Source organism: Nelusetta ayraudi, unplaced genomic scaffold (assembly GCF_046127955.1).
Source record: "Nelusetta ayraudi isolate G7.1 ecotype Tasmania unplaced genomic scaffold, CSIRO-AGI_Nayr_v1 ptg000004l, whole genome shotgun sequence".
Lineage (NCBI taxonomy): Eukaryota > Metazoa > Chordata > Actinopteri > Tetraodontiformes > Monacanthidae > Nelusetta > Nelusetta ayraudi.
Window position 1 is genome coordinate 7370926 of NW_027466054.1, and position 9440 is coordinate 7380365.

The following is a 9440-nucleotide window of genomic DNA, read 5'->3' on the forward strand; positions in this document are numbered from 1 at the left end:
ACACGTTTGTTATTCATGTAGGGGGCGGTACATGGGATACATTCGGCCAATCACAGCGAGCCGCCACGATGGCGGCCAATGGGAAACAGGCAACGGTACCATGTTGATACATTGCGTCTAGCGTCAACAACACAGGAAGAGCACTTCAAAGGCACAAGTTCTGCGGGAAAGTGTGTACTTGTGGTGGGTTGTTGAACTGACTTCTTTTTAAAAAATGGGATAGTCTGACCGTCAGCTCGGTCTGTCTCTGTTTAGCTTGGACACCATGGCGTCCCTGTCATGGTTCGACAACCTGATCAGCTCCGTTCTGTCTCGGGAAAACGTCGTCGCTGTCGTCGTTTTTTTAATCGTGACCTGCCTCGTCCGGTGTTATCTCACCCGGCGGAGCTTCGTCAACATCCCGCCAGGACCACGGCCGTGGCCGGTGGTCGGCAACTTCGGCGGGTTTTTCGTCCCGCTCGCCGTCCGCAGGAGGCTGGGGCTCCAAGCGGCGGATAACGTTGACACAAACATCGCGCAATTCCTGTGGGAGCAGACTCCGCTGTACGGCAACGTGTTCAGTCTGTTTTTGGGAAGCCAGCTGATTGTTGTGCTCAACGGATACGAGGCGGTCAGAGATGCTCTGTCAAACCACCCCGAGGTCTTCTCTGACAGGCCGGATATTCCTATTATCAGCATCATGACCAAACGCAAAGGTAAAGGAACGTTTTTAAAACTACTCGTAGTTTTGGTCTTCACTGTCCAGAGGATGTGTTTACCCTCTGTTTGGTCTGTTTGGCAGAGGTGTAGTCAAAGTTTAAAACGACCTTGCCTTATGAAGAGAGTGGACACGTTATACACGTGTGTCGTCAGAAACACACTTCAAGTTTGAAAAATTAAAGTCAAATCATAGGATGGGCTAACATAAGGAATAATCCAAAACTGGGAGAAAGATGAACAAATCCTCATTGAAAGTTTTTGTTTATAACCAGTCTATATGGTTTGTCCTGCAATAAATTGGAATGTATCCCAAGAGTGTTCAGACTAAGCTTAACATTTCAAATCTTCAGTCACATTAGCTTTGACTAAAAAGGGGGGGTGCGAGTGGAAAGCCAGTCACTGCAGGTCGTAGCTCAGTTCTTTAGACAAACAGGTTTATAAAGAAGCACGGATGCTGCAGTGAGTGACAGTTTTTGTTTTTTTTATTAGAAACTACCAACATTTCCTCATTTAAAAGGGTAGCAAAGCTGAGTCACCACTTTCTGTACCTCTAACGAACTGGTTCTGGCAAGAGTCTGGTTAATTACTGCAGCGCATCAGGGTTCACCTTCGGGCAGTGACACAAGACAGATGTTATCCCTCGAACCACACAGGAAGCCTCAGGCTGTTACTGTTTAACTTGACAAAAATCCAATTTGGTCTACTCTGAATGGGACCGACTAAACGTTTGTCCAACTGTGATCCAAAGAAAGCGTATCAGCTTTCCAAATATTTTTTATGTGCCTCTTTTCTGAATGCATGTATGAATCGTGAGATTAAAGAAACATTTTAAGTGGTGGCACACATAAAACACAATGTATAGTTCTTCTAATTATCAGTGTGAGTGGCACTGCTGAATATAATCTCAAATTGACTAAAGTGATGTAAATATTGATCTGTGCATTCATCTTTGCTTTTTCCCCTCTGTTTTACACCTCAGGAATAGTCTTTGCACCTTTTGGACCACTATGGAAGAAACAGAGAAAGTTCTGCCACACCAAACTCCGAAAGTTTGGCCTGGGGAAGCTGAGCTTGGAGCCGTGCATCCTGCAGGGTCTGGCCACAGTCAAGACGGAGCTGCTGCAACAGAACAAGAATGGTGGCAGCGCCGGCGTGGACCTGGCCCCGCTGATCAGCAACGCCGTGTCCAACGTCATCTGCTCCCTGGTCCTGGGTCAGCGCTTCGACCACGGAGACCACGAGTTTCGCACCTTGCTCGAGCTGATGGACCGCGGGCTTGAAATCTGCATGAGCCGCCCGGCACTCCTCATCAACATCTTCCCACTGCTCTACCACTTCCCATTTGGGGTCTTCAAGGAGCTGCGGCAGGTGGAACGTGACATCACGGCATTTCTTAAGAGGATTATTGCATCACACAGGGAAACGCTGGATGCTGAAAACCCCAGGGATCTTGTGGACATGTACCTGGTGGAGATACTGGACCAGAAAGCTGCTGGAGAGGCGGACAGCGGCTTCACCGAGGACTATCTCTTTTACGTGATAGGAGATCTCTTCATCGCTGGCACTGACACTACTGCTAATTCAGTTTTGTGGATCCTCTTGTACATGGTCTTATACCCCGAGATACAAGGTATACTACTAATATTAACATGTAAACGACATAATATGCATTTGCTAAGTTCAGTTCCTTCTGTTTTGGACACCCAAAATGTCTGGTTTAATTGTCTCCAAAGGTTCCAGAGCTGGTACCTGATCAGGACAGTCATTTAAAAAACACTTCTAGTGGGTCCAAAAGTTAAACCACATTGTACTAACAAGAGATTAATGCTTTTTTGAATGTTCTGATTCTATTTTGATGTCAGATAAGGTCCAGGCTGAAATCGACTCTGTTGTGGGAACACAACGCGTCCCGTCTTTGACAGACAAGGGAAGTCTTCCATTTACGGAAGCCACCATCATGGAAGTGCAGAGAATGACTGTCGTCGTTCCCCTCGCCATACCTCACATGGCCTCTGAAACTAAAGGTAACGCCCTATATGACCTTTTAAAAAAGAGAAACACAGTTATGTTAATTACATCATAACTGTGAATAAAAGGATACATTAGACATGAGAATATTAAAATGTATAAAAAGGTAGATGAAGTGGATGCGTTATAATCTCCAGTGGCTGTTTTTCTGACTGCATGTTTTTTCCTCCTTCTGTCTCAGAGTTTAAAGGCTACACGATCCCCAAAGGAACTCTTGTTTTTCCCAACCTTTGGTCTGTGCATAGAGATCCTGCCGTGTGGGAAAATCCAGACACTTTCAATCCAGCACGCTTTTTGGACAAAGAGGGAAAGTTACTCAGAAAGGAATGCTTCATACCATTTGGAATTGGTGCGCCATTTATTCACTGATCACAAACATAAACTGCAATGTTGACCTCTAAATCACTCTGACTGTCAACCGCTCGACCCGCCTCTAATGACTTTCTCTCCGTGGCTGTTCGCTCAGGTCGGAGGGTGTGTATGGGGGAACAGCTGGCCAAGATGGAGCTTTTCCTGATGGTTACCAACCTACTGCAGGCTTATAAATTCAGACTGCCAGAAGGGAAGCCTCGTCCAACATTAAACGGAAGATTTGGCCTGACACTGGCACCCTGTCCATTCACTGTGTGCATGACTCCTAGGAGATGAGGTGCAAGCAGAGAGCTGGTTGGTGTGTGTGTGTGTGTGTGTGTGTGTGTGTGTGTGTGTGTGTGTGCGTACGTGTTTCACATTGGAAACCCATGTGCTCGGCAAAGTGAACCACTAAAGTTTTACTAACTTATGTTTGTGTTTTGTCTTGATTAATTTTCTTTTCTACTATTTAAATCTTTAGTGGTTGATATTTCAGCATGAGACAGTGTGAGATAGAACTATCAGAGATGAGAGCTTTATTTTTTTTAAACTAATATATTGCTGGAATTAGTCAGTGCTTTAAATGGATTTGCCATCATTTGTAAGTATATGTGACAGAGAGGAGAGAAAGACACCGGTCATTGTCAAAATAAAGGTCACCAAAGTGTCCACCTGTCTATTCCCATTCATTCCAGGTCACAGGTGATGCAGCCTGTCCCCTACTGCTGCTCTGCTGCCCGTGTAAAAAAACAAATTGCACATGAAATTTATATATACACATACATGTAGTTTATAGTAAGCCACGGGCAAAGACTAAAACTGAGGGAAATCTAATGTAATATATTGATATACTGAATACATCTGCCGTTTAGAAGTCTTGGAAAGTGTTTGTTTTCCCCACGCAAATTCACAAGATGACAATTTCTGACAATGTAAATGTCAGAAACATCAAAAAAACATCAGTTTCGTTCTGTCGATAACAGACATAGACATTACTTGTACAGCCAGCGTCTGACAGTGCCATTATATTTATTAAGCCTCATAAATGAAATTAAGAGTCATCGCATCTTTAATTAATCCTCCAGTGACATGCCTCTTGAGATCACTGCACACATGCTTTTGGTGCATATGTCTAACGTAATTATTTTGAACGCAACAGTAAAAGTTTCACATTTTATTTGTCACGTGCATGAAAGTAAAAATATAAGAATAAAAGAGAGATGAAGTAAAATAAACAGTGAAAATAAAATAGAGGGAATATATATATCATCCTCATTCATTCATTCATCTTCTATACCCGCTTATTCCTATTCAGGGTCACGGGGGTCTGCTGGAGCCTATCCCAGCTGTCTTAGGGCGAAGGCAGGGTGACACCCTGGACAAGTCGCCAGTTCATCGCAGGGCGGAATAGATATATCCACACTCTTATTTACAATCCTATACAATTGTATACAAATTATACAAAATATGCAATGTACAATCTACAAATGATGTGAAGTGTCAGACAGTAGGAGGAGTAGTAAGTAAAGTGTCTGATATTGCTTGAGCATAAAAGTGCTACTGTTATTTATTATTACCGATTAAACTTACCATTCTGTCGTTCGAGGTAATGATTTCAACAACTTATTTATGCATTTATAAGCTGTGCTGTTGATGATTGGCTACAAAGAACAGAGACCTGGATCACGTGACCGTCGACCCTTCACCCACTTCTCATTCAACCTCTCCAGCCAGTGTCAGTCAGTCCCAGAGTCCTCCTACTGCAGGGTCACACATGGCTTTCTTTACTCACCTCGTCCGCAGAGGTTTCTCGTCCTCGACAGTCAGAAATGTTGTGATTAAACATGTGACGATCATCGGAGGAGGACAGATGGGTGCAGGAATCGCGCAGGTGAGCCACCGACAGCTGTTTAGCAGCGAGGCTAGGTTCAACAACTGACATTTGGGTTGATTTTTGAACGTTTCACGGGCGACATACGCTTCCCTCGTTTCTTTCTGGCAGCACGAAACGCTTATAATTGCAGACGATAACGAAAACGAGACATTTAGCTTTGCATTTAGCGAAACGTGTCACGCAGCAGGAGCTAACGTTGCTAATCCAACTCCTTAAGGGGTTGCAGGCTATAAACAAACTCACACGTTACATGAACTTGGGCATGTTCGTCAGTCGAACACGTTGTTCGTGTTTTCAAATTCATTGCAATGCGCCCTTAAAGTATTACAAAGTGCAGCTCCACGTTGTTAATAAGTCAAGTTAAATTACTTGGTTAAGATCCATAAACAATTGAATCTATTAACAGGGCTGGTGAGCTCAGTCATTACCAATCGATCTCTGATTGGATGATTCGTGATATTTACGCAAATTATTTGCAAATTTTAAAAGGTTCAAATGTTCTAATACTTGAAGCACCCTGTACATGTATTTATTTATTTATTTCAAATATATTGTAATGTTCCACCACACAGACAATTTACTCAACTGTTTGATAATAACAGGTCGCTCACTGTTATGTCCACATTCACTTTATTGTTCACCCGAACAAACCAATCCTCAAATTGGATCTTATCTGATGAAATGGCCTTTGCTCATTTATACAACAGGAAGGTCAGGGCTTGAGTAAGGTGACCATTGTAATCTACTCTTTATAGTTTATTTTTGCCCGTCAAACCAAGAGTTTTCTCTGAACTTGCCATTTTCCACAGGATCAGAATTTCATGTGCTTCCTGCTTAATCTGATGTCAACCTGAAGAGAAATATTTCACAAAACCAGAGAATCGGCCTCTGTTTCACTCACATTCTTAATGGTAAACATATTCTGTAAAACAACACTTTGGTCTCAGGTTCACAATAAACTGGTTCACATAAAATGGAGGACTTTTTAACTCCCCACTCTAAACACAATGTATTCCCTTTAATTGGACAATATTATTAGAGCACCTTCTTAAACTGTTGCATTTCCACTTTGGATAAAGGGGTGTGCTAAAACTCCCAGGCTCCAAGAAGCTGCACTTTGTGATGTCACAGAGGGTGCAGGTGCCACTTTCAAGTTAGTCAATCCTAAAGCCACAGTGTACGCTGCCAGAAAAGCCTGTACATTAGCTCCACTTTTTCCCTATTATCCATTGATTATCTAACACTACTATTATTGGCTACTTTTGATTGCCTAACACATTAGAATTAGAAAATTAGTTCATAGAAACGAGAACACGCAGGAACCGACTCGCCTCATAAAGAAGCCGTAGTTTCAAAAGGTAGCCACAAGGTGTCACTGTTGTCCCGTGATCAGCTACTTCAGTCGGTAGCACGTTCCTCACACCATCTCACGCTTTTCTAGTTATTGTTATGCTGTTTTCAGTAACGTGTCTAAAAATACGCAATACTAGTATTCATTGTAAATAAATAAATAAAGTAATTAGCGTTTTAAAATATATTGTTTTCCAATACCTATTACCTCTCCTAAATATGAACTTTTCATAGCGTGTACAGAATACCTTTTTCTACGATTTATGCTTTTGTCAAGTGTGCCAACTGATTGTTCAGCGTCCACTTGGGTGCGTTACTGACACCCTGTGACTGATGTACCTGCACAGGTTGCTGCAGCGACTGGCCACACTGTGACGCTGGTGGACACAAGCGACGACCTCCTCAAGAAGGCCATCAAGGGGATTGAAGGGAGTCTTAAAAGGGTAGTCAAGAAGAAGTTTGCGGACAAGCCAGAGGTGAGACACAGCAGGACATCCTATAAAATTAAAGCAAGCAGTAGCAGCAGCAGCTGTGTGGGTAGGATGAAACGTGGGGCATTAACGGGAGGTTTCTGTCCTGCTTGCTTCAGGCGGGCGAAGAATTCCTCCAGAAGACCCTGAAGAACGTGTCCACGTCCACTGATGCTGCAGCTGCAGCTCACAGCACTGACCTGGTGCTGGAGGCCATAATAGAAAACCTGAAGATCAAACAGGATATGTTCAGTCAACTCGATAAGGCGGCACCAGAGTAAGAGCGGCCTCGCTTTCCTAGTTCACAGAGGTGTTAGATTACGGATGATTATTGCAGTAGGTCTCCTGGGAAGTCAAGACACTCAGTGTCCTTCTGTCAGTGAACAAATCACTGGTTGTTTCTCATCTGTTTGCGTCTCTGTCTTGTATTAGACACACCATCTTTGCCAGCAACACGTCCTCGCTGCCCATCACCGACATCGCCAGCTCCACCAACAGACTGGACCGATTCGGCGGCCTTCACTTCTTCAACCCCGTCCCAGTGATGAAGCTGGTGGAGGTACAAGACAAATCAGCAGCACACATTCACACAAGCTCTTGATATGACCTACATCTATTCACAGCCTGATCTTTAAGGATCTATTGAAGACGAATTAGAGATGATCATTTGTTCAATTTAATAATCCAGCATTTTTACGCGCAAATAAGCTCCAACATTCCTACCAGTATCTGCAATTTCCGTAAATATCGTGCCAGAAAACAGCTGAGTAAAAAAAAAATAGAATCTAAATCTGATAGTTCTGAACTGCACCTAATCAACTGGGAAGACAAAGGAGAAGATCTTCATTAACTCTTCTAAATTCTCATACACCGTGGACATTTTGCACCCAATTCCTATATTATGCACACAGTCCTGGGCCAAATTATCACTTTGGAATGGAATTTTCCCACTAGTGTAGTAGGAAATGGGAGCTCATCTGTCACCATGTGTTTGGCCATGGCTTGGCACTGGTACTGTCCAGGCTGTCCACTTGTGATCAGGTCACTGGTTTTACCACCAGGCAGGAACAGGAACAGGAACTGGTCCACTGACGATGAGTTTCTACAGCAGCATCTCTCTTCACCTTCCCTTCATCTCTCTCAGGTCGTCGCGACGTCGTCCACGAGCCAAGAGACCTTCGACTCCCTGCTGAACTTCAGCAAAGAGCTCGGAAAAACCCCGGTGTCCTGCAAGGTGAGGACTGCGCTTCACTCGGGTCTGTAAGCATGGAGGCAGCGTGCCGTCCACCCGGCGACGCTAACCGTCTCTTCATCCTCAGGACACGCCGGGGTTCATTGTCAACCGCCTGCTGGTGCCGTACCTCGCTGAGGCGGTGCGTCTGCACGCGAGGGGTGAGTAGACCTGGACACCTGGTACCGACCGAAGTTCACTTCACTCCGTCGCTCAATGTCTTGCCACTTTTGAATCTCGTCTTCAGTCTGTCATTTTTTCAGATGGCATGTTCTTCAGACAAAAAAATAATTATTTCTTCCATCTTCCATCTTTTACCCTCCAACCTTTTTTTCTGTAAAATCCCCTTGAGAGTTTTAGAAGGTGCTTATAAATAAGAGGTGTTATTATTATCATCAGTGGCTGTCAGAATAGAGCGCGAGTCTTCATCACAGGTCCCCGTTATGCAGACGGTACAAAGACATTAAAAAAAGAACCAGCATGGCTTTCATGAGGCCAGTAAATGGAAGGATGTCAGCCGCGCCGCACTCTCGACTGCAGATATTTGTCAGAGTTTTGAAAGTTTTTTTTGCTGCTTTAATCTATTTTTGTCTTTCCTATTTCTGTTTCAGGTCACGGATCCAAGGAAGACATTGACATCGCCATGAAACTTGGTGCAGGTTATCCCATGGGGCCCTTTGAGCTGGCAGACTACGTCGGACTCGACACTACAAAGTTCATCCTCGACGGCAAGTTCAGCTTTCTAGAAAATGCAGGTAAAAGACACTGACATGATTGGACAGGTTTTGTGATTCTGTTTTGTTGCTGTGTTTGCAGGCTGGACGGAAAAAGAGCCCAACAACCCTCTGTTTGCCCAGATTGAGCTGCTCAACAAGCTGGTGGCAGAAGGCAAACTGGGGAAAAAGACCGGAGAAGGGTTCTACAAGTACAAGTAGTTCCGTTTTGCAGACGGTCACTGTGAAGACAAGGCATCCGACAAGGACTGATTATGAACCCAAACGAAGTACAAGTGCCTGCGTTTTCCACATTTGAGGTGGACTTTGTCAGTTTTCCTATGGATGTCCATGAATGAACACCTGAATGTCCTTGTGTGATGAGAATAAATAGGATCGTAAATTTCTGAAATACTCGCTGCCTCTTGTGGTTGTATTATCACTGGTAAATTATTATTTTTTTGGAAGGGGTGTCTTCAAGTATGTTTTACTAAAAAAAAAATTATACACAGATACTCAACAGTCTAACGTACCAGAAATACATCATGCATCTTGGAGTTGTGTGTGCACGATGTGGTAAAGGTAAAGGTTAATATTCCCTCTCTTCTCAATTTTGAGTAGTACAACCATATGGTTTATCTGAGGTGACTATAAGTTTTATCTGAACATTTTGTTTTTACCAAAATAATTGTAATGTTTTACAC

The 9440-nt window shown here is 43.6% G+C and overlaps 2 protein-coding genes across 2 annotated transcripts; both read left to right on the forward strand.

Annotated features, from left to right (window-relative positions):
- Positions 1 to 109: 109 nt before the first annotated feature.
- Positions 110 to 3747, forward strand: cyp2u1 (cytochrome P450, family 2, subfamily U, polypeptide 1). The gene is made up of 5 exons (XM_076032084.1): positions 110 to 695; positions 1679 to 2329; positions 2562 to 2723; positions 2909 to 3076; positions 3194 to 3747. Exons 1-5 carry the CDS (start codon positions 266 to 268, stop codon positions 3373 to 3375), a joined length of 1593 nt encoding a protein of 530 aa, XP_075888199.1. The 5' UTR covers positions 110 to 265; the 3' UTR covers positions 3376 to 3747.
- Positions 3748 to 4774: 1027 nt separating this feature from the next.
- Positions 4775 to 9150, forward strand: hadh (hydroxyacyl-CoA dehydrogenase). The gene is made up of 8 exons (XM_076032149.1): positions 4775 to 4969; positions 6670 to 6798; positions 6912 to 7069; positions 7225 to 7351; positions 7937 to 8026; positions 8112 to 8184; positions 8635 to 8751; positions 8840 to 9150. Exons 1-8 carry the CDS (start codon positions 4853 to 4855, stop codon positions 8956 to 8958), a joined length of 930 nt encoding a protein of 309 aa, XP_075888264.1. The 5' UTR covers positions 4775 to 4852; the 3' UTR covers positions 8959 to 9150.
- The last annotated feature ends 290 nt before the right edge of the window (positions 9151 to 9440 follow it).